This window comes from Dendrobates tinctorius, unplaced genomic scaffold, assembly GCF_039654945.1.
Source record: "Dendrobates tinctorius isolate UK_male_01 unplaced genomic scaffold, ASM3965494v1 ptg000144l, whole genome shotgun sequence".
NCBI classification, from domain to species: Eukaryota; Metazoa; Chordata; class Amphibia; order Anura; family Dendrobatidae; genus Dendrobates; species Dendrobates tinctorius.
The window spans coordinates 3,338,543-3,364,517 of NW_027361811.1; the positions used below are offsets into that span (position 1 = coordinate 3,338,543).

The 25,975-nt window shown below is 40.7% G+C and overlaps 1 protein-coding gene across 16 annotated transcripts in view; it reads right to left on the bottom strand.

Moving 5' to 3' along the window:
* Positions 1-25,975, bottom strand: part of AOPEP (aminopeptidase O (putative)) — a 767,795-nt gene that overhangs the window by 92,605 nt on the left and 649,215 nt on the right. For 13 of the 16 annotated variants that reach the window (XR_012220365.1, XM_073545970.1, XM_073545966.1 and 10 more), the window contains 2 exons: positions 12,209-12,271; positions 11,120-11,206 (listed from right to left, as the gene is read on the bottom strand). The exons of 1 other annotated variant lie outside the window; for it this stretch is intronic. Coding sequence is in view for 12 of the 15 variants with exons in the window: in XM_073545970.1 (XP_073402071.1) it covers positions 11,120-11,206; positions 12,209-12,271 (150 nt within the window). In the remaining 3 variants the exon portion in view is untranslated. Of the gene's footprint in view, positions 1-11,119; positions 11,207-11,850; positions 11,961-12,208; positions 12,272-25,975 lie in introns of those variants that run through there. 2 more of the 16 variants (XR_012220366.1, XM_073545980.1) reach the window with 2 other exon arrangements.

A 25,975-nucleotide genomic window follows, 5' to 3' on the forward strand; every position in this document is an offset into this window, starting at 1 on the left:
AACACGGTCTGCCTGTCTAAACAGACCATTGAACACCCGCCAATATTGTATGTACATATATTTATCTATCGGTGGTCATTTAAAGTCGCAAATCAGTCACTCTTAACAGTATACTAGCTACCCACAGCATATTTTATTTACTACCTGACCTCCTCTGACATGATCTAGCTCCAGTGCTAGGTAGAGTACTTCACTTTACTTCTATTTTTAGTATGAAAGTCCTTTTTATACGGACGAAATGATAACAGTAAAAGGTCATCCTGTACTGCTGATTTCACTTCATACTTAGCAAGAGATCACAGCGTACACTTCACTATCATATTTTTTGCTCAACTGCCAAAAACTTAAAAACAATACAAAAATAATTTCAACCCTTAGAATAAAAAAATAAATAAAAATCAGATGATGCTCTTTCACCTGTTTTATAATCTCATATTTTATGGTCTCTAAGTAGTCTCATATACAAACCAAGGACTAAAGTATACTAACCCAAAAATACCACAATGCTATAACTTTTGGGAAAAATTAGTATTTAACCAGACTGTGATAAAAATAAATTGATAAAATACAGCAATCGTCACTGAGGTGACAGGACGCAGCTCTTTCAGCAAACCCTAGTGTTTTATACGGCCAGATAAAGGCATGGGCCTATCCATATAAATCACAGTCATGAAAAGGGCCATTATATACAATCCTCTGTGGCTGAATAGTCGCCAAGACTGTTGTTTCCTTGTAGAATGTAACCTCATTCTATTCTGAAATCACTTAGGCAAATGTTCCTGCTTCTGTCCTGCTTAGATAGCTTCTAAACTGTAATCTAAATCATGTCTTGAATGGTCCCTTTGCATAAATAAATGATACAATCCATTGAACAGCAAAAGGATACATTATACTACTGCGAGTTCACTCGTCAAATGCTTCTAGGCTCCTTCTCCATACATCATGATGCATGTTAATGTGGAATCTAACGAAAAAATTGATCTCCAAATATGACTATTCGACCTCTTCCAGTCCTATCGATATTGATATAAAAAGGTTTGTGGCAATCTGGCATTCTTTAGAGAGGGCCTTGGGTATAATGATAGTAGTACCATCTTCAAAGGCAATCCCAATTTACAAGCAGAGTAGTTAATGGCTACACATCATTGGTTTTGGACACTGCAGGCTGAAGTCTAAATAATAATATTTGCCTAAACAAGCTTACAGTGATACGTAATCATACAAATGCCACACAGCATGTACGCTAAGAAAAACTGAATGCCAATAATGTTGGCATTTTATTACTGAAGGCATGACAAATTTATCATTTATTTGACTCACTTATACAGCACCATCATATTCCACATATCTTTATATACATCATTATCACTGTCCCCATTGGGCTCACAATCTAATTTCCCCATCAATATGTTTTTGGAATGTGGGAGCAAACCAGAGTACCAGGAGGAAACCCTGGCAAACACCGGGAGAACATACGAATTATCATTATGTCTAAGGAATGTGGTAGCAAACCAGAGTACCCAGAGGAAACCCCCGCAAACACGGGAGATCATATAAATTATCATAATGTCTATGGAATGTGGGAGCAAACCAGAGTAACCAGAGGAAACCCCCGCAAACACGGGAGATCATACAAATTATCATTATGTCTAAGGAATGTGGGAGCAAACCAGAGTACCCAGAGGAAACCCCCGCAAACACGGGAGATCATATAAATTATCATAATGTCTTTGGAATGTGGGAGCAAACCAGAGTACCCAGAGGAAACCCCCGCAAACACGGGAGATCATACAAATTATCATTATGTCTAAGGAATGTGGGAGCAAACCAGAGTACCCAGAGGAAACCCCCGCAAACACGGGAGATCATACAAATTATCATTATGTCTAAGGAATGTGGGAGCAAACCAGAGTACCCAGAGGAAACCCCCGCAAACACGGGAGATCATACAAATTATCATTATGTCTAAGGAATGTGGGAGCAAACCAGAGTACCCAGAGGAAACCCCCGCAAACATGGGGGATTATACGAATTATCATTATGTCTATGGAATGTGGGAGCAAACCTGAGCACCCGGAAGAAACTCCCGCAAACATGGGGGATCATACGAATTATCATTATGTCTATGGAATGTGGGAGCAAACCTGAGTACCAGGAGGAAACCCGGGCAAACACCGGGAGAACATACGGTTTATCATAATGTCTATGGAATGTGGGAGCAAACCAGAGTAACCAGAGGAAACTCCCGCAAACATGGGGGATCATACGAATTATCATTATGTCTATGGAATGTGGGAGCAAACCTGAGTACAAGGAGGAAACCCGGGCAAACACCGGGAGAACATACGGTTTATCATAATGTCTATGGAATGTGGGAGCAAACCAGAGTAACCAGAGGAAACCCCCGCAAACATGGGGGATCATACAAATTATCATTATGTCTAAGGAATGTGGGAGCAAACCAGAGTAACCAGAGGAAATCCCCGCAAACACGGGAGATCATACAAATTATCATTATGTCTAAGGAATGTGGGAGCAAACCAGAGTAACCAGAGGAAATCCCCGCAAACACGGGAGATCATACAAATTATCATTATGTCTAAGGAATGTGGGAGCAAACCAGAGTAACCAGAGGAAATCCCCGCAAACACGGGAGATCATACAAATTATCATTATGTCTAAGGAATGTGGGAGCAAACCTGAGTACCCAGAGGAAAGGAAAACCCCTAAAACATGGGGGATCATACGAATTATCATTATGTCTATGGAATGTGGGAGCAAACCGTAGTGCCCGGAGGAAACCAACCAATGCAAACACGAGGAAAACATATAAATTATCGTTATGTCTTTGGAATGTGAGAGCAAACCAGAGTAACCAGAGGAAACCCCCGCAAACACTGGGGATCATACAAATTATCATTATGTCTATGGAATGTGGGAGCAAACCTGAGCACCCGGAAGAAACTCCCGCAAACATGGGGGATTATACGAATTATCATTATGTCTATGGAATGTGGGAGCAAACCGGAGTAACCAGAGGAAAGCACCGCAAACATGAAAACATACAAACTCCTTACAGATGTTGTGCTTGATGGGATTTGAACCCAGGACTCCAGGGCTACAGTACTAACCACTGAGCCACTGTGCTACCCAGAATATGTTATTCGTATTGTACTTTAACTCTTCATTTAACTTTGACGTTAGTCTACCAGAAATGGGAAAAATATCATGAAAAATATCACAGTCTCAATATATAATTAAAATTATCAAGAAACAAACAAAAAATAATAAAAAAATAAAGCATGAGACCAAGAACATGAAAACTAGAACCTCAGAAAAGCTATGGTTGCTGCTTTTAGCCAAGTATCACCTACACAGAAATAAAACATTAAAATTATTATGACAGACCGTGGACTATTATGCTCCAAATGAAAGATAGCCCTAAAGCAATCATTTCCAAAGTCCAAAGAGTCAAAAATATTCCAAAATATTAAAATCAAGAGGTGGAAGTAGTAGATAAAGTAAAAATCCCAGGGAGACATGGCAGACTAGGATTTTTTTATGTCTAAATGGAACCTGTCACTTGATTCATGCTGTCCAATCCGCAGGCAGCATGAATCAGACATTGGCTTAACAATTGCGGCCATGAATATTTTTCTCTCCCCTAGCTGCCTAGTCCCAGCCCTATTGCAGGTGATTGACAGGCCTCTCGCTGTGTACATACACATGAATCACCTGTCAATTAACTAACAGCTCTAGAAAGAACTGGCCCCCGAATGGATCTTTGAACTATGTTTTGTCAAAAGCACCAATGCATTTCAGAGAAATATATACCTGCCTGCAATTGTGCAGTTAGGATTCAATTCATACTGTCACAATTTGGGCAGCGTGAATCAGATGAGGGGTTCCCTTTAAATTAGTTTTTTGTATTAATATATCTTTAAAAAAGCTGTTTTTTCATATCACTCTCTTTATTAAAAAAAAATAGTAATCTTGCAATTTTCACACTGGTCACTGGAGGTTTTTTAGACTCATAGGTTCTATTCTTTCAGAAACAGTTTTCAGCAGGCTCCTTATCATCAGAGGCAGGATTACAATGACATGTAACACCTCTATATAAAGCTCTTGAAGAATTTACCATTAACAATAAGGGCTGTTACAGCTGACCTTGCTCCTCCTCTCTTTCCAAATATAAATGACCTTTGCACATGCTGATTAGATGCTTCAACACAAAAGATAAAATCAAAGTCTGTTCATATTACATATGTACTTCCCCAACCAAAATTACTAAAGACTTAAGCCCCCGTCACACACACTGCTGAGTCACTAGTTTTGTGATGCAACAGCGATCTCACCAGCGAGATCGCTGTGTGTGACAGCTATCAGCGACCGGCCCCCCTGCCGGGTATCGCTGATCGCTGTTGAAATGTCAGGACATTTTTGGGGTCGCTGGTCTCCTGCTGGTCAGCATGCATCGCGTGTGACAGGCGGGAGACCAGCGACCAGGAGCTGGTAAATAAGGTACACATCGGGTTTCTAAGGGGGCGCGCTGCGCCTAGAAACCCGATGTGTACCTTAGTTACCAGCGCGCTGATGCAGGGAGCTGGTAACCAAGGTACACATCGGGATTCTAAGTGCTGCGCACCCCATAGAAACCCGATGTGTACCTTATTTACCAGCTCCCTGCATCAGCACGCTGGTAACTAAAGTACACAACAACGCCGCGCACTCGGCGTCACTGGTGCTGATAGCTGGTGAAGCTGTCTGTTTGACAGCTCACCAGCGATCATGTAGCGACTGACCAGACCAGCGATCCTGACAAGGTGATATCGTTGTCGGGATCGCTGGTGAGTCGCTATGTGTGACGGGGCCCTTACTTACTGCCAAAGCTAACAAACAATCTCTATACTACTCCTTCTAGTCTTGACCTCTGCCTTTGACACAGTTGACCACTCCCACCTAAAACAGAACCTCTTTTTCCCTTGGCATAAAAAGACCTGTCCCTCTCCTGAATCTCTTCATACCTTACTAACTGCACAATCCCATACAACCTCCTCATCCTGCCTTGTCTCTGTTGGTGTTCCTCTACTCTACTCCATCTATACCTTTGGCCTGAGACCACTCAAAGGCTCATGGATTCAAGTATCATCAATAAGTTGATGACACTCAGATCTACCTCTCTGGCCCAGATATCAACTCTCTGCTGTACAGAATCACAGAATGTCTATCAGCTATATCCTCATTTTACTCATCATGCTTCCTAAAACTTAATGTGGACAAAACCGAGCTCATGATTTTTCCTTCTTCACACTCAACTCATACGCTTTCTCCTGTACCAAAAGTCCGCACTTGGCTGTCCTTCAAACCGCACATCCAAGCTCTTACCACCTTCTGCAGCCTCCAACTCAAAAATGTTTCTAGAATCTATCCTTTTCTCAACCCTCAAGCTACTAAAATGTTAGTGCATGCCATCATCATTTCTTGCCTCAAATACTACAATAACCTTCTCTGTGGACTCCCAGTTGACACTCTCGCATTTCTCCAGTCCATCATTAACTCTGCTGAATGATTAATCTACCTTATTCCTGTTACTTTTCTGCTTCTCCCCTCTGCAAATCCCTTCTTTCGCTTCCTATTCTCCAACTAATCCTGTTCAAACTACTAACATTGACCTACAACGCTGTCCATAATCTGTCTCCTCAAAATATCTCTGAACTAACTTCTTGATATTTTCCTACACATACACTCCCGTTCCTCTCAAAACTTCCTTCTCTCCTCCACACTCACATTACTAGCCCAATCATCCTCTGGTATTCTATGCCCCAACACGTCAAATTATCCAAACCCATCTGTTCAAAAAGGCTTACCGCCGTCAATGACTTCAATGTCACCACTACCAGAGCTGCTGCAACCCCATAATCTATTGTCTCCGTCTCCATTACAGTGTAGACTACAAGCCGGTAAGGGCATGCAAAACAGGAGCATTTTTACCATTGTCATTTCGTTCAGCTGGACTGCACATTTTGCTGGAAGCTCATATTCGGAACCCGGTCCTGCTCAACCCTTATTCACATTGACGTCACTTTGATAAATGGTAACGTTTTAACACTAGAGAGGTTATGACCATCCCGATTTGGGGTCACCTTAACACTGGTGGGATGGTGTTCACAATTTCTTTTTTTTCTAAATAAAAAAATGGTGTTTACTAAGTACCCCATGCTATTTATATGCAATATTCCTTTTACTTATTTACTTACAGCAGGGTATCTGTTCATTTTGTTTGTTTCATATTTTATGGATCATGTCTGCTATTCCATAGGCTTCCACCCTTCATTAGTAAAATATAAATAGAAAGATTCCTTTCATACAAGGAGAGATTCCAATAAATAGGAATATACAAAGACAGGGTTATTCTAACTGAAACAACATTTTAAATATAGTCACAATACTATTGGCATTTGGCACAAATCATTGATTGTATACTTTTTTCTCTTGGTTTCTTGAAAATCGTAAGCTATGGCAATATTGTCAAACAATGCTCGGAATAAACCAGTCTGTCATGCATTGTAATGTCCAATATTAAAGTAGATTTTATCTTCTTTCATTGTAATTTTCATTTTGTACAGAATATGAAAAATTTACATTGTTTTCATACAATAAAATACCAGTGAACCGTCTTCTTGACATGCATGCATACAAGGGCTGTTTGTTGCGCTAGACACTTTTGTCTGTGTATTTAAAAAGGCCTGGATCCCTTACAAATATGATCTTAAATCTTCTTAATACCTTCTAGACTCCCTTAAAAATAATGAGACAAGTCCTTTAAATCTGCAGCCAAATATCTCCATTACATGATTGCCATGAAGTCTGAAAGCGCATACCTAAAATAACACCGAACATACAGTAATCCATTAAAACTTTACCAACTGGTTAAACAAAGACAACATTGTCCAGATCATTGACGGACTGCTTGGTGTTTCTTCTGTACTATGAGCACTATGGAAAGTACACCACCAGCCAGACATGGAAACACAACACACACCAGATGCTTTATTAACGGATAGCCATACAAACCCTTTCAAAATAAAAAACTGAGTTGCTTAACATGTGATGAAGCCCCAACGCAATATTAGATGGCAAATGATCATCTCAGACCATCTTACTTGAACAAGCAGAAGATAATGATCTCCTGTGATATATATATATATACAAATATATCTACATACAGTAGATAGATACAGTACATAGATAATAGATACATAGGAGATAGCTAGATAATAGATAGATATGGGATAGATAGACAGGAGATAGATAGAAGATAGATAGGTAGATAGACAGATAGGTAGATAGATAGATATGGGATAGATACATAGATAGATAGATAGTTAGATAGATAGATAAATAGATATGGGATAGACAGACAGATAGATAGATACATATGGGATAGATAGATACATAGATAGATAGATCTGGGATAGATACATAGATAGATAGATAGATATGGGATAGATAGATATGGAATAGATAGATAGATAGATAGATAGATAGATAGATCTGGGATAGAGAGATAGATATGGGATAGATAGATAGATAGATAAATAGATAGAAGATAGATAGGTAGATAGATATGGGATAGATAGATAGATAGATAGATAGATAGATAGATAGATAGATAGATAGATAGATGCAGTGTCGGACTGGGTTGGCTAAGGCCCACCAGTAACATTTATTCTTGGGGCCCACTGTTCAGTTAAATGCAAAAATAACCTGACCCCGGTACATAAATTTTACTTTTCCTTAGCTAGCTTTTTTAATAAATGATTAGATTATTTCTTTTTGTGCAAATTGTGAATCAACTTTAAACGTAGTCCTTCGCAAGGGCCTACCAGAGGATTCTCCTGTTCTCCTGTGGGCCAGTCCGAACCTGGATAGATGATAGATAGATAGATGATAGCTAGACAGACAGATACAGATGGGATAGATATATAGATAGATATGTGATGGATAGATAGATAATAGACAGATAGACCGACTTGAGAAAGGATCAAACTTCAGAAGCGAAACATTGCCACAGCCACTATAGGCTATATAATACTGTTTTTTGCCATATCGCTTGGTGTGCTGCCTCCATTCGTTACTTTTTATCTAGATAGATATATTACGAAGCACCAGGCAAGACTTTGTTAGAATGTAGCTAATGATTATGATTAAAAAGGCTGCTTGAGAAAGGTTTTAGGCGGAAGTGAAACGTTACTATTTGCTATGCACTAATGAAGGCACCTTATTTTTTTCCATTTATTGGAGGAGTGGTGCAATTTTTCCCATATTAATACAATTATTAGAAATGAAAAGGAAGCTTTGTACTAGATAGATACATAGATAACCTCCGATCCTCACAAGATCTCCTTCTCCACTCCCCTCTTATCTCCTCTTCCCACAATCGCATACAAGATTTCTCTCGCGCATCCCCCCTACTCTGGAACTCTCTACCACAACATAGCAGACTCTCACCTACCATTGAAACCTTCAAAAAGAGCCTGAAGACCCACCTCTTCCGACAAGCCTATAACCTGCAGTAACCACCGATCGACCAAACCGCTGCACGACCAGCTCTACCCTCGCCTACTGTATTATCACCCATCCCATGTAGATTGTGAGCCCTCGCGGGCAGGGTCCTCTCTCCTCTTGTACCAGTTATGACTTGTATTGTTTAAGATTACTGTACTTGTTTTTATGTATACCCCCCTCACATGTAAAGCGCCATGGAATAAATGGCGCTATAACAATAAATAATAATAATAATAATAGATAGACTAATCTATTGTGTAGAAAGAAAATAAAAAATAAATAAATATCACTTTGTATGTAAACTCATATTTATATGAAACATGTTAATCAACGTCTGCAAAATGGTCAAGGAGAAGCTCACAAGTGGTCAAAAAAGCTGCAACTTCCCAATTTAGGCAAAAATGTCTATGGATTAACCTTTTGCTTGGCCATGTGTTGTGCACCTGTCCGTCCTAAAGTGGGGGAAAAGTTGTTACTGGAAATTATAAGAGGTGCCGGACTTTCAGGAGGGATGTTAGAGAGTGATAGCACCTAAAACCAAGACAGATCTAATTATTACAGCAGAGGAAATGGCTTAGACAGCGAGTAAGTAATGGATGTTTTAAACTTTTAATTGCCCATCTTTGAGTCTGCTTTGGACCAAAAGCACTTCATTATGTGGCTTTAATCTGCTGCGCTCTGTTCTAGTGCTCGGGGCAGGAGACCAAACTCCCTGTTGTTTTTGATTCCACAGCAAACTGACCAACTACAGATGGCAGCGGATGACTGGAGAGCGTGTTAACGCCTTCACTGCCCGGCCGCGCCAACTTGCATAAGCAAGATACCGAGTTCAGACAGTACGCAAATATTTACAAGAACACAAACAGGCAGATACGACTAAAATCAGTGTCTGTATGTGTGACGGTTCAGAGTGTCAACAATAGAATATGACTAGGGAAGGCTTCAACCAAATCAACAAGTCTGACCTTTAGTAATGGAAATCAAACAGCTTTTCCACTCTCCTCGTCCAAAAGCAAAAAAAAAGTTATTCCTTACTATTGAGGAGAATAGTAACAAAAAATTTAAGAAATATAAAATAAACCTGTGTTCAAAATCCCATAAACTACAGTACAAGCAGAAACGCACCAGGCTTGAGGGCTTTAGTGGTCTGTCGATTTTGGCGCCCCACAAACATGATTACAAATCCTCGTGATCGTAAAGAAAGCTTCACACTGTGCTCCTCATGGGGTATTATTACAGCATATTGCGAATGCGATTTTATACTATAGAAAACATAACATTTCAGAAGTAACCGGCAAGAAGAAAAATGGAAATATCTGTACTAGGGTAATAGCTAATGTTCAGGTAGCTTTAACATCATGGAAAATGTTTGTACTTTGATAGCAGATGCTGAGTTATAATTTCCTAAAAGTCCGTATCCTTGATTTATAGGGCCAAATTAAGAAGGATAAGGTATCGAATGACACAGGAATAGCAGAGTATGTTACATATGTCGAACAGAGGATGAAAAAAAAAAAACAGGTTTGCATTAAACGGTTGCAATATTATTTGTAACCTGGAAGCGCCTTCTAACTTCGCCCCGTTATATCAAAGTCTGGATGCAGGAAATAAATCTACTTTCTGCTTGTCAGAAAAGCTGAAGCATTAAGTGATATATTATCGCACTCTGTCATATACATTATCCGACAGCCACTAAATCACACAAAGCAAAACACTTCAGGAAGGAGCAGCATTGTTAAAAAAAAAAAAAAAAAAAAAAAAAAAAAAAAAAAGTGCGATCTACAGAGAAGCCTAAAGAACCACATAAAGTGAAACCTTAAAAGTTGCTCGGTCTTTCGCTTTAAGAAAAGCGAACGTCTTTGATATTTTCTTGCTCAATCCAAATGCACAAGATTTGGTTTCTACAGAGAAACTTTGTTCGGCTTCCTGACATTTCTGGGGCCCCTCAGTGTGTCTGCAGGAAACAGTCTGTGTACACTCACCTTAGTAATTATGTAAGGAGATCGGCGCCTATGCACAATACTATCAACCCCATTATATAACTAGATTACAGATTATTGTAGTTTTGCCATACAGATACATTATGACTACGGATAACAATCAATCATGACACTGCAATCTGTTACCAAAGATTCTGATAGTTGTACTCATCCTACTATTGTAAATTCAATCTGATTTTGACCACATGGAATGTTAAAAAAAAATATATGTAATATATATAATATATATATTGCACTTCAGTGTTAATTTAGGATCTCATTTTTGATCTCAGGAACCAACAAATGCTATTATATATAATGTGTGTGTATATATATATATATATATATATATATATATATATATATTATATATATATATAATGTACACAGATTGCGTGATCTCAACCTCAGAAACTAAAGAAAAATACTTCTTTGTAGGAAAGACTCCTCCAATATAAATTATACAACAGAAATTGTTTCCATTTTTTTTCAGAAAGACTGAATTAAGAGTGGGAGGGGAAAGAATTATTGGGAAGGGGTACAGTATAGAGTACATCGTAAGTGATTTTTACCTTTTCGTCAAATTCTTCGCCGCGTTGTCGCTTCCGCCCTGTACCTCCTCGCCTGTTTCTTTGGTTGAATCGAATCCACTTTGAGACCTGGGTTGGAGATTACAGAGTTTGTTTAGAGAGATACTCTACTTGTGTGCAGATGGCCCATGTGCGTAAGAAACTATAAACAGACGCTACACACATTTTTCCATTGCTTCACTGGGTGGAAAAAAAAAGTCCTTATCCTCTTCAGCCTGAAATTACGTTCCTAAAATATGCATACTTCATATTCTTGATAAGTGAGAGAATGGAGTCTTATCTCTGGGAAAAGCTGCTCTGAATAAAGATGCCAGTATCTCAGTAAACAGATCATTCACAAAATATGAGATCAGAATGTAGTCTCTGTTCCCCTCCTGGTCTCTAAAGTGTAGGATAGGGGAGCAGTCTCCTTCTTCTATTGGGTACAAGGACACAGGTAAAAACTTTTCCCGTCATGTTCTAGAAATTAGCATTAATTCTGGTGAGTCCAGAGCAACTAGTAAAGTAACATGCCTATAGTTAAACCATTAATTTATGTATCGCTACATTACTTTGCGCTTTAACTTTTATGATCATTAAAGGTTAATAAACTATATTGATCAAAAAAGACTTTATTAGCTGTGCAATCAAATTTACCGTCACAAAGATAATTGTGAATTCTGTACCACCTTTCCCAGAGTTGGGAGAAGACTTGGAGGCAGGGAGGAAATTACCTGCATTCTTCTCAAAGACAAAGGATGGGGCTCCCCTACCCTTGGCACCAAGTCTGTGCTAACATTGTCCTTTCTCGTCGTTCCCATTACAAGCCACGATCACCCCGAGCCTGTCGGCGACAACAGTGGAAAGTCAACCCCCTGAGGTCTTCTTTTTCCCCAGTTACAATAAGTACACTCCATGTCACTAACATTCCTACAAAGGACCTCGCCAAGTCAAGTGAGCTTCAGGGGCACTTGGGAGATTGCTGAAGTCTCCCTACTGGGGTTTATAAGAGATGCTTTCCCTGCAACAGGTACAGGACAAAAGCTCCAGCAGGAGAGTAGGGAGAAGGCATCCTCCTCATGCTGTCCTTACCTCTTGTTGGACTTGCTGCACTAGTCCATTTCCTGTCCATGTCTGGCTTTCCTCCAGCAAGGGCTACGTAAGGAGACACAAGTAAAGAAGAGCAATCTTTTCGTCATGAAGTCAGCCAATCATCATCAGCACAAATAATGTCATAAGGCTGTGGTTCATTTTGTGTCTACAGGGCCAGCAGTCACATCTTCCCTCATAGCTGGCAGGCTGCTGTAGGCTGTGCATCTCCAGCAATGGTGACTGAGATGCGGCCTGCCTCCCTCCCTCCTTCCCTCAGCTGCCTGTCTGCAGGGAAGAATGGTGAGGAGAGTGTACAAACGTGTCTTGTTAGGAAATGAAACACCTCCAGCTTGTGCTGTCTACTGGGGAGGAGCCTGCCCACTACATTGGGCTGGAGGTAGAGGCTTTCCCGGCAATATTTGTTCAGTGTCAGCCTCAAATACTTCGCTTGCATGATTACACTCACACATGCAAAGTTTTTTTTTTTATTATTCCCTCTCTTCTTCGCAGAAATACATTGACGGATTACTTATGGAATGCACTGGGCGGCAATGTTTAGACTATCGGCTATTAAAAAATCTGCACGCTCTCCTCAGTTCACACACACCTTATGCTGCCGAATGCCTAGAGGAATACACCTTGGTCAACAACGCCCTCCCTCACAGCCATAGTCCAGACACTAAATTATGCAAAGTGTGCAACAATTTTTGGAAGGCGGCCTACTCTTAGCACAATTCATACATTATAGGCCTTTTTTATGTCTACACCGATGTACTAAATAGGGCCATGTGCATACACATTGTACTACAGAAAAAATTCTGAAAACAATGCAGATCAAAAAGTACTCCATGGATTGCCGATTATGTTTACCAATTTTTTGCATGCCATAAATCCACCCACTGAGTTTTACAATGTCCTCATGGCCCCAACACGTCATGTTTTCATTATTTCATTAGTATTGCACCAGTGATGGAATTACTATCAAAGTTTCAGAAATAGCCACAGCAATATCGAGGAAATCTTGAAAACCTGATGTGTTGGGGGGCGTCAGGACGGGGTTTGGGAAACACTGGTCTTGACTCTCGATTTCAAATTCACGCTTCATAATATTTACGATAGTTCCCATAGAGAGTGCTGTCACAACCTTATCCAATGCCACCGAAGAAGGCTCAGGTTCAAATACTAGTCATGGTTCATTGTGACTAGACGCCATTGTCATTTATGCAAAAATAGAAAAAAGTGTCATCCTCAAAGAAATAATTATGCTGCAGTATAAACGGTAGCATAAAATAATACTCATAGTAGAGGTGTTGATTCTCCACGGAGGGCATCACCTATGGTGTGAAGGTAAACTGTTTAGGTATACATACAGTACTGGGCAAAAGTTGGAAGGCAGTTGTGGAAAAACCGCTTCATAGTAAGAATGCTTTCAAAAATAGAAGTTTTAGTTCATTTTTATCAATTAACAAAATGCAAAGTGAATGAACCAAAAAGAAATCTATATAAAGTCAATATTTGGTGTGAAGGCCAATCACCTACAAAACTGCATCAATTCATCTAGGTACACTGGCACAAAGGATTTTTGTAGGATTCTCATCAAGTGTAAGAGTAACCAAATGTACCAAACAAGAGGCTGTGATCATCATTTTCATATGTAGGTTGAAAGTTGTGTAGGAGTCTTAAAACAGGGTGAGGAGCAACCAAACTCTGCTGCAAAGGTGAGGTTGTGGAAGACAGTTTGTGACAAATCATACCCAATGTTGGAAGTAATAAAATTTGGCACTCAAAAGGATACTTTGCAAAACAAGGGGAATTTATTTACAGTCCGTGGATCAACAGCTGGTGGATAACGTTTCTGTCTGCATGAACCGTCATCAGATAAATGCTGAGTTGTTGAAGTGGAAGATGCGCTTCCTGCCTGTGGCTTTCAGCCACCATACCCCAGCGCAGACATACCTCTTACCACCTTCAGTCCGTTTAAATTGTCATCCCCTATGAGTATTGATTACTCATCTTCAACAACACAGCATTTATCCAATGAAGGTCCATGCGGCCTGAAACGTTATCCACTGAACCACGGACCGGAAAGAAATTCAACTTGTTTTGCAACATATCCTTTTGAGTGCAGAGTTTTATTACTATTACTGGCTCGGATTGGTACCCTACCCAGGCACCTCATCTATTAACTCTGGAGTGCAGTTTATGATTTTTCTACTGAAGATCATACCCAATAGTAAGACCGAGCACAACATGTAGTTATACTGATTTGTCAACATTAGGCTGTAATAAAAGGCAGTTTGTTTGCAGAAGGTCTAGAAAACAGAACATTAAGGAGTGTCTGCCGGCAACATTGAAGTATAGTAGAAGTGTCTTGCAGGACTATTTCATTAAATGTAGATGGGCATTTAGTCAGGATGTATGGCGTCCTCAATGCTGAGAAATACATTGAGAGGATGCTGAGGCATGCAATTTATTCCACAGCAGGAGAATTATCCCAAACATACAGCCACTTTCTAAAAAGTTCGAGTCAGGTACCACAACCCGAACTTACACCAGTTTGCCCATCCCCAGTCAAAAGGTGATCACACTAAATATTGATTTGATTTAGTTGTGCCTATTAAACCTTCTATTTTCAAAAACATTATTACTTTGAAGCAGTTTTTCCCATATCTGCCTAAAACGTTTGCACAGTACAGTATATATTTTCTGTACAAAAGAAAGCGTTGCTTCTTCTGACTTTTCATTTGATCCTATCCAGTAAATTCCCATGAACACAGAGATTTATCAAGCTAATTTTAGCTCACTTTGCACCAATAAACTATCTTACCACTTGCATTATATTTACTGGTTGTTTTAGACACTTTTTATGCCTTGTCCAGCAAGGGGGAATAGTCTAAGACCCTATGGCATACCTCCCATCCGTCCCGATTCTCATGGGACAGTCCCGTTTTTGGCCCTTCCCACCCACGTCCCGCCCGGGAGTCTATTTTTCCCGCACTGCACTGAGCCGCCAAGCCCTCCCATGCACCCCACCCTCCCAGAGAGGCCCACTGTAGTCCCTCACAGCCTGCAATGACATTGCTAGGCTGTTCTCTTCTGCACAGGACCTGTGATTAGGTCACAGGAGGGGAGGAGTCAGGGATCACATGATAAGGGACCTCGGTGTATGCAGGACTCTGCTGTGCTTGTTGTAATGGTGTTGGATGAGGTGAAGTTTATATGTGGGGTCAAGAGGGGTTTACAGGGTGGATGTAGCAAAGCTGTGTGTGTACGAGGTGTACGGAGCGTAGCCGTGTGTGTATGATGTGTACAGAGCGGAGCCGTGTGTGTACGAGGTGTGCGGTGAGGAGCCGTGTGTGTATGAGGTGTGTGGAGCTGCGTTTGTACGAGGTGTATGTGTGTGTATAGGGTCTGCAAAGAGGAGCTGTGTTTGTACAAGGTGTAAGGAGCAGAGATATGCATGTACGAGGTGTACGGAGCGGAGCAGTGTGTGTATGGGGTATGCGGAGCGGAGCCATGGGTGTACGAAGTGTGCAGAGTGGAGCCGTGTGTGTACAAGGTGTACGGAGCGGAGCTGTGTGTGCATGGGGTGTGCGGAGCGGAGCAGTGTGTGTACAAGGTGTACGGAGCGGAACCATGTGTGTACTTGGTGTACGGAGAGAAGCCGAATGTGTACGGGGTGTAAGAAACGGAGTCCTGTGTGTACGAAGAGTACGGAGCCGAACCATGTGTGTACGGAGCGGAGCAGAGCCATGTGTGTACGAGGTTTACGGAGTGGAGCCATGTGTGTACCGAGTGGAGCCGTATGTGTGCGAGGTGTATGGAGCGGAGCCGTGTGTACGAGGTTTATGGAGTGGAGCCATGTGTGTACTGAGTACAACTGTGTGTGTGCAAGGTGACGGAGCGATTCCGTGTGTGTATGAGGCATACAAAGTGGAACTGTGTGTGTATTAGGTGTGCGGAGCCGTGCGTGTACAAGGTGTATGGTGGGGAGCATTCATACCTCCCAACTGTTCCGGACCCAGCAGGACAATCCGGATATTGAGAGTCTGCCCTGCTGTCCAGGCCGGGAGGAGCTTACTTTTTCCGCGGACACTGGAGTACATGGCGGCGTCCCGAGGAGCACTTTAAAACTCGCACATGACGGTCCACCGGAAGTGATGTGCAGGAAGCTGAACGGAAATGAGGTAATTTCATGAGGAGATTGTGATGGAACCATGGAGACACTTCAGGAAATGCTTCAGATGCATCACCATGTCGTCCTCCGACAGCGCGGACAGCATGATCGCCTTGGAATTGGGGATGCAGGCCATGTGAGTGGATCATGATATGTCCTGCATCAGGAGGCTCAGGTGGGCATTACAATGGGAGTCGGGCTGCTATAGTATATTTATAGAATCTTTATTTCTCTGTTCTTTATCTGTTTCTTTCTCTCTGTTCTTTCTTTCCCTCTCTAATCTTTCTTTTTTCTTTTTTTCTCTCCCTCTCTGTTCTTTCTTTCTCTCTGTTATTTCTTTATCTCTCTCTGTTCTTTCTTTCTTTGTTCTTTTTCTTTCTCTATGTTCTTTCTCTTTCTTTCTTTCCTCCTCTCTCTGTTCTTTCTCTTTCTCTCTCTGTTCTTTCTTTTCCCTCTTTCTTTCTCTGTTCTTTCTTTCTCTGTTCTTCCTTTCTCTCTGCTCTTTCTTTCTCCTTTCTTTCTCCCTCTCTGTTCTTTCCCCTCTTTCTTTCTCTCTGTTCTTCCTTTTTCGCTGTTCTTTATTTCTATCTGTTCTCTCTCTGTGTGCTTTCTTTCTCTCTCTGTTGTTTCTTTCTTTCTCCTCTTTCTTTCTCTGTTCTTTTTTTCATTCCGCTCTTTTTTCTCTCTGTTCTTTCTTTTTCTCTGTCCTTTCTTTCCCTCTCTCTGTTCTTTCTTTCCCCTTTCTTTCTCTCTTCTTTCCTTCCCCTTTCTTTCTTTTCTTCCTCCTTTGTCTTCCTCTCTGTTCTTTCTTTCCCCTCATTCTCTCTCTGTTCTTTCTTTCTCTGTTCTTTTTTTCTGTCCCCTCCTTCTTTGTCTCTGTTCATTTCTTTCTCCTCTTGCTTTCTCTGTTCTTTCTTTCCCTTTGTTTCTTTCTCTCTGTTCTTTCTTTCTTTCTCCTTTCTTTCTCTCTGTTCTTCCTTGCTCTCTCTGTTCTTTCTTTCTCTGTTCTCTTTCTTTCTGTTTTCTCTCTCTGTTCTTTCTTTCCCCTTTCTTTCTCGCACTCTCTGTTCTTTCTCTCTGTTCTTTATTTCTTTCTCTCTCTGTTTTCTTTTTTCTCTCTCTCTGTTCTTTCTTTTCCTCAGTGACAAAAACTGCTTACTAATTCAGGACCAAGGGAAAGAGGGACATTTTAGGCCACGTCCCGACCACATACATTTCACAACTAGTCACACTGATGTCCATGCCCAACCGCACCCATTTAGCACTGCTGAGCACACTGACTGGTACTGAGGGCACAGTGGCTGACATTATGGGCACACTGACAGGTACTCAGGAAAAAAGAAAGAAAACAGAGAAAGAGAAAAAAGAAAACAGAGAGAGAAAGGAGAGTGAGAGAGAAAAAAAGAACAGAGAGAGGAAGAACAGAGAGAGGAGAAAGGACAGAAAGAGAAAGAAGAAAGAACAGAGAGAGAAAGAAAGAGGCGAAAGAAAGAAGAGAGAAAAGGGGAAAAAAACAGAGAGAAAGAAAGAGGGAAATGAAAGAAAGAGAAAAAGAGAAAGAGAAAGAAAGAACACAGAGTGAAAGAAAGAGGGGACAGAAAAAAGAACAGAGAGAAAGAAAGAGGGGAAAGAAAGAACAGAGAGAGAGAACAGAAAAAGAAAGTACAGAGAGAGAAAGAAAGAACAGAGAAAAATAGAAAGGAAGAACAGAGAGAAAGAAAGGGGAAAGAACAGAGAGAAAGAGGGGAAAGAAAGAAAGAACAGAGAAAAAGAAAGAAAGAACACAGAGAAAGAAGGATGGGACAGAGAAAAGAGGGAGAGCGAAAGAAAGAAAGAAAGAAAGAGGGGAAAGAAAGAAAGAGAGAGACAGAAAGAAAGAAGTAAAGAAAGAAAGAGAAAGAACAGAGAAAGAAAGAGGGGAAAGAAATAGAAAGAAAAAGAGAGGGGAAAGAAAGAACAGACAGAGAGAAAGAAAGAACAGAGAAAAAGAAAGAACAGAGAGAGAGAAGGAAAAAAGATTAGAGAGAGAAAGAAAGAACAGAGAGAGAAAGAAAGAGGGGAAAGAAAGAACAGAGAGAGAGAACAGAAAAAGAAAGTACAGAGAGAGAAAGAAAGAACAGAGAAAAATAGAAAGGAAGAACAGAGAGAAAGAAAGGGGAAAGAACAGAGAGAAAGAAGGGAAAGAAGGAAAGAACAGAGAAAAAGAAAGAAAGAACACAGAGAAAGAAGGATGGGGCAGAAAAAAGAGCGAGAGCGAAAGAAAGAAAGAAAGAGGGGAAAGAAAGAAAGAAAGAAAGAAAGAAGAGAGAGACAGAAAGAAAGAAGTAAAGAAAGAAAGCGAAAGAACAGAGAAAGAAAGAGGGGAAAGAAATAGAAAGAAAAAGAGAGGGGAAAGAAAGAACAGACAGAGAGAAAGAAAGAACAGAGAAAAAGAAAGAACAGAGAGAGAATGAAAAAAGATTAGAGAGAGAAAGAAAGAACAGAGAGAGAAAGAAAAAAGAATGAGAGGGAAAGAAAGAACAGAAAGAGGGAAAGAAAGGATAGAGCGAAAGAAAGAAAAGAAAGAACAGAGAAAAATAAATAAAAAGAGGGGAAAGACAGAACAGATAGAAAGAGAGAACAGAGAGAGATAGAAAGAGAGAACAGAGAGAGAGAAAGAAAGAACAGAGAGGGAAAGAGAGAACAGAGAGAGAAAGAGGGGACAAAAAAAGAACAGAAGGAAAGTGAAAGAAAGAAAGGGGAAAAAGAAAGAAATTACAGAGAGAAAGAAAGGGGAAAGAAAGAATAGAGAAAGAAAAAGAAAAGAAAGAACAGAGAGAAAGAAAGAACAGAGAGAAAGAAAGAAAGAAAGAAAGGACAGATAAAGAGAAAGAGAAAGAACAGAGAGAGACAAAGAAAGAAGTAAAGAAAGTAAGAACAGAGCGAAAAAAAGGGAGGAAAGACAAAGAAAAAGAAAGAAAGAGGGGAAAGAAAGATTAGAGAGAGAAAGAAAGAACAGAGAGAACGAAAAAGAGGGAAAGACAACAGAGAATGAGAAAGAAACAGAGAGAAAGAAAGAACAGAGAAAGAAAGAAACAGAGAGAAAGATTCTAAAAAGATACTATATCAGTTTGGCTCCCATTGTAATGCCCACCTGAGCCTCGGTGCAGGACATATGATGATCCGCTCACATGGCCGGCATCCCCGATTCCAAGGCGATCCTGCTGTCCGCACTGTCGCAGGACCTGGTGATGTATCTGAATCATTCCTGGTTCCGTCACAATCTCCTCAAGAAATTACCTAATTTCCTGTCAACTTCCAGCACATCACTTCTGGTGGACCGTCATGTGCGAGTTTTAAAGTGCGCCTCGGTGCTCTGCCGTATACTCCTGTGTCCGTGGGAAAAGCCCGCTTTGTATGCTTCGTACACACTTGGCTCCACTCCGTACATCCCATACACATATGGCTCCACTCCGTACACACACAGCTGCGCTCTGCATACCCCATACACACGCGGCTCCGCTCTGTACACCTCATACACATGTGGCTCCGTACACCTCATACACACGCGGCTCTGCTCCGTACATTTTGTACACGCGCGGCTGTGCTCCGTACACTTGCGGCTCTGCTACGAACACACTGTAAACCCCTCCTGACCCTACACAGAAACTTTACCTCATGCAGCACCATGACAACCAGCACAGCAGAGTCCTGCAGAGTGCAGACACGGAGGCCCCTGATCATGTGACCCCTGACTCCTCCCCTCTCACAGGTCCTGTGCGCACAGAACACACAGCCAGCCACTTCATTGCAGGCTGCGGTGGGTCAATCTGAGAGGGTGAGGATGGTGTCAGTGCATGGGGTGCGTGGCGTCTCAGTGCAATGCAGGAAAAATAGTGCCCCGGGCGGGTTGCGGGTGGGGGTGTCAAAAACGGGACTGTCCCACGAGAATCGGGACGTTGGGAGCTATGCACATGTATATACATACACACATGCACAGACAGACACACAGGGTCAGCTTCAGGTTTTCATGGGCCCTGGGTGAAAGAGTCTCAGTGGGCCCCTTTAATATATACCACAATTCAGGTATAGTACAATGCCAAAGATTTCACTTACTTCTAACATTGCATGAGTGATATCTATTGCAAATACTATAATACTATACAGAAAAGGGGATTTAGGTGGTCGAGGGTCCACAGGTTTCAGAGTTTCAGTACCTGTAGTATTAGAGGTAAACGGGATATTGATAAATGTACCCTACCAGTAGAAACTGTCCTCAGCAGTGCACCCTTTACAAAAGTCAAATTCCTCCTATATAGTTCTCCATACAGTTTTATGGGCACCACGTAGTCTTCCATACAGTATTATGGGCACCACATCGTTCTCCATACATTATTATGGGCACCACATAATGCTCCATACAGTATAATGGACCCGATATATTGCTCTATTCAGTGTAATGAGCCCCATAAAGTGCTCTGTACAGTATATAATGGCCCCATATAGTGATCCATACAGTATAATGAGACCCACATATTACCCTATACAGAATAATGGACCCCATATATCGCTATAAACAGAATAATAGGCCCCATATAATGCTCTATGCAGAATGGGCCCCATATAATGCTCCATATGGTATAATGGGCCCCATATAATTTTCCATACAGAATAGGCCTCATTTAATGCTCCATACATAAAAAAAACAAATACTTACCTCTCCCTCTTCCCTCGCAGGTCCAGTCTCCTCAGCATCTTCTGCTCTGCACTGCTCAGCGCAGAGGGCATGCTGTAGTGACATCATCACATCCTCAGCCCTGAGACGTCATAGAGTCTGAAGAAACGAAAGAGACTGGAATTGCAGAGGAACAGGGAGAGGTAAGTATTTCAAACAATCTAAAGCATGGGGGGGTCACTGGCCCCATACCGTGACGGTGTCCCTGACAGCAACTGGGCCCCGGCACTTGCCATGTGCGCTGGGTGGTGACGCCGACCCTGCCTACCTGCAAGGGCCCACCTCCGCCTCCGGGCCCTGGTGCAGCTGCACTGACTGCAACACCCTTAAACCTGACGAAGTTGCTGTGTGCGGCAATACACATTGGGCTTCTCTGTCATCCTCCTCTTTGTCTCCAGAAATGGTTGTCTAAACTTACTTATTATCTTTTTCACCTATGGGTTGAGGTTACCATTATTTAAAGCGTTTGTTTACTCTATTTTTCTAACACGCATGGCTTTCCTATCTTCACCAATATCACTGTGATTGCTACAGACATCAAGCCTTTTCTTCTTTGCTTATTCCCTTATCATCCCTTTTAGACACTAAAATCACATTTATTACATTTTTCAAATATTTTTTGAATTGTATTACATTATTATTTGGGATATTATTTCTTGATATTCGTGTGTTCCTATGACATATCTAGGGCTGACATATGATATCATCCACACCTTTGGTGTTTTTAATTGTTTATTTTTGCTGTGTATTTTTTTTCTCTAATTTTCATAATAAAGTCTCATTTGTGAATGTGCAGTCTTCCTTTTGCGTATAATTTTCCATTTGTTACGCTTGCACAAGGCAGCTGAAAGATGCACCAACCTCATTAATAGGCCACACCTGGAATGAATTTGGAAGCAGATCCTCTAGGCTTCATTCACACCAGTTTATTTTGTGGCAATATTTTTTGCATCATGATTTTCATTAGTTTGGTTTCTTTTTTGCAAGATTTTTTCTAATTTTTTGTTATTTTTTTTAGTCAAACATTTTTCTCTGTTGAGAAGCATATTAAAAAATCCATCGCAAATAATGCTGTACCTAAAGCATTTTACAGTTGGGAAAAAAGCACCAAAAAAAAGCACTAAAAAAAACAAAAAAACAACCTTCTGCCCCCCAACAAAAAAAAATTGCAATGTGGCATGTTTTATATTTTCCGATTTTCTTACAGCCAGCATCTGCCTACACATTTTTGAATCAAAAAGGAGGAAAAAATGTATTAAAAAACCCCACAAAAAGTATGACATTCCCCATATAGATCAGACATTGCTTTTAGTTTTAACCATACTAATATCAGAATATTCTACCATAAATAGTGTAGACCACAGGTTTTGCAGTCTGTATTTTTGGAGTCTAGAAGTAAAACAAAGTTGATAGAACCTAGGAGAAATCCAAATTAAAAAAGGAATAAACAGCAGAATGTGTCGAACTATAATTCATCATATACAAAGAAATATAACCCTTTCAGCATGTAAGTCTTTTTTAAATACTTTTTTATTTCTGTTTTTCTTCTAAAATGTAAAAGAAATAATTAAATTTCAAATGCAGATGTTTCTTAGGGTTTTCTTTTAGGATATAAAGCAAAAATATGAGAGTCAGACAAGATGATGCAACAGGATGCCTAGTCTGTAGCATTTTGCTGCTATAGGCTTGCGTTATAATTAAAATTAATCCGTCGGAATCCTGTTTAACAGGACAAAAAATGAGACAGACTCTCTTTGTGTTGTTTTAAAATAAATGGATCTTGACAGAAACTTGTAAAACAGAGACAAATGGACACTTTTAAACACGATGAAAGCTCCACTAAAAACCTATGGTTCCTTTAATGGCTCCATTAGAAAAAAAAGAAAAGCTGATATTTTAACAGGAATAACTAAAATGCTGCAGAATTTTAGCCCTACCCCAGTAAGAGAATATAGGCTGCTGTAATAGCCACTGTATTCTGCTGTAGCTGTTTACGGGAAAACTGTGGATTATTTTACCCTAAGGTCGGGATCACACATGCGAGGAATACGGCCAAATCTTGCATGTTAATACCCGGCAGTGCCGCCAGCACTCAGGAGCGGAGCGTGTGGCTCCATGTATTACTTACTATGCAGCCACACGCTCCGATCTGAGTGTCAGCGGCAGTCCCGGGAATTAAAGGGAACCTGTCACCCCCCCAGGCGTGTTTAAGTAAAAGAGCCACCTTGTGCAGCACTAATGCTGCATTCTGTCAAGGTGGCGCCAAATTCAAAAGCTGGACATGACTGACTTATGTGAGGCGTCTGTGTCCAGGGGGGAAAGACCTGCCCCCCTGTCAAATATCAGGTATGTCTGACCAATTTTAAAAATGATTATTTCTGTGGTGGAAGGGACGCTAAATAAAAGAGACACCTTGACAGAATGCAGCATTAGTGCTGCACAAGGTGGCTCTTTTACTTAAAAACGCCTGGGGGGGTGACAGGTTCCCATTAACATGCGAGACTCTGCCGTATTCCTCGCATGTGTGATCCCGGCCTAAGGAGAAACACGGCTGCCTGGTGGTGCTACACTTATTTGATAGTAACATAGTTATTAAGGTTGAAGGGAGACTTTAAGTCCATCTAGTTCAACCCATATCCTATCCTAACTTGCCCTAACATGTTGATCCAGAGGAAGGCAAAAAAAAAACCCATGTGGCAAACAGTAAGCTTCACATTGGGGAAAAAAATTCCTCCCCGACTCCACATACAGCAATCAGACTAGCTCCCTGGATCAACGCAATATTAAGGAAACTAGTGTATATACCCTGTAATATTATACTTTTGAAGAAAGGCATCCAGACTCTTCTTAAATTTTAGTAGGGAATCACTCATTACAACATCATATGGCAGAGAGTTCCATAGTCTCACTGCTCTTAGAGTAAAGAATCTGCGTCTGTGATTATGATATCCAAGAAGTATCATTTCACCTTGCGTAGAATGACATGCTAAGCATGTCGAGATGAGGAGACTTAAAGCCGCAATGCTCCTCTGGGAAATATGCTAATTATGCAAGCTGTCTCTTGACTTTGACTTTTAGGATTGCTACTTCCAATAGGTGACACTAGAGTTCTAGTCCTCTTCCTCTCTGAAGAGACAGTTTGCATGTCATTCTCCGCAAGGAGACATGATACTTCTTGGATATTGGTCAGAGGCCTCTCTCACAGCCAAACCAGATCTCACACTTTGCACTGATGAGGGGCATTACCCCGAAAAACAGTGTCTGCAAATTCTCTGCACCTGCTCTTCTCTGCACCCGCTCTAGTTCAGTTTCAACAGACAAGTGTGTTCGGTCACTGTAAAAAATGAATGACTATAAAAAAAAGTATATGTAATAAATATAATATAGAAATATATTACAAACATAAACTGGTATGATTAATGTAAAGCTCCATCTCCTATTAATACTAGATATATAGTCAGTAAATACAGGGGGGAACTCATTTTTCACTGCTTTTGACACTTAAAAAGTGGGTAGAAAAGTGAGCGGTTAACTATAAAAATAAGGTCTAAGCCAGATTTATGAATTGCAACTTTTTAAAAAATCTCAAGAGTCAGAGTTTTCAGTGCAGATGTTAAAATAAGAGGAAAAACAGCTTTATACAGAAGTGTTGCATGTAAAGATACACCAAATATATCATATATTGAGTAACTTGTGGAAAATTTGGTGCAAATCATAACTTTTTGCAAACAGATTTAAAAAATATCACTCTTCCTTAGTGCAAAGGGTTTTTTTTTTATCCTGGTAAATGAAGAACAAAAGATCTCCCAGCAGCAGTTAGCACACTTGTTCATAGTTTTCAGGTAGAAACAGATTTTTTTTAACACTGCACATAGGAAAAACAAGCCAAACATAGGTGTACATAACCAAAACAGTATAAGATTTTCTCGAATGAGAGCAGTGTGACCCAAGCCTTATACTGACAACATGCATAAGACCCGCTTCACATGTCCCTGTTTCTGCTATGTGTGGCATCCGTTCTCACACGTACCGGAGACACGTACACACGCGCACCCATTATAATCTATGGGGCGACCCACATGTCCGAGTTTACAAATGGACCATATGTCCGCGTGCCTCACATGTAGATATGTCTGTTCTTTTCCAGCTGCATGGATGACAAAACGTACTGCGCACACGCACACGGATGACATCCGTGTGTCATCTATGTGCCATCCATGTGACACCTACCGGAATAGAATGCAGAAAAAAATTTGTAGATTTTAAGGTGTTAAAGATTTGCAAAGATAGGGATAGATAGATAAATATTTTTGAGATATATAATTAGTGCCTTGCATGTGTAGCTTACTGTACATGTATTAACCTAATAAATAAATCAATTAAAACACCTATGTTTTCTGGTAACCAGCAAAGGTAAAACAGACAGCTGTGAGCTGATATCATCAGGCTGGGAAGGCCCATGGTTATTGGGCCTTCAGAGCCTAAAAATATGAGCCTGCAGCCACCCTGGAAACGGAGCATCACGAGAAGAAATCCAACGTAGTCCAAACGAATCCAGCAAAGTCAATCAAATCTTATCTACAAAGCCTATGGAGCCAGTTTTATATATAATGCCTCAAATATATTTTAATTTGTTTTATTATGGTGCACAAGTTAGCTTCTTGCTGCCAACTTAGATTTGTGAAGACATGGAGGAAAACAGGTAAGCTAATATTACATTCTCTATCAATTCATTGTTCACCTTTATTGGGTTCTGGAGTTGATCACGTCATCTTTTCTGCTTTCAGTTATATATTTTAGATCTCCTGGCTTTTAGGTGTGTTAATCTTCCCACATTTTTCACAGCTTGTTCAGTTCTCTGTCACTTTTCGTTGTA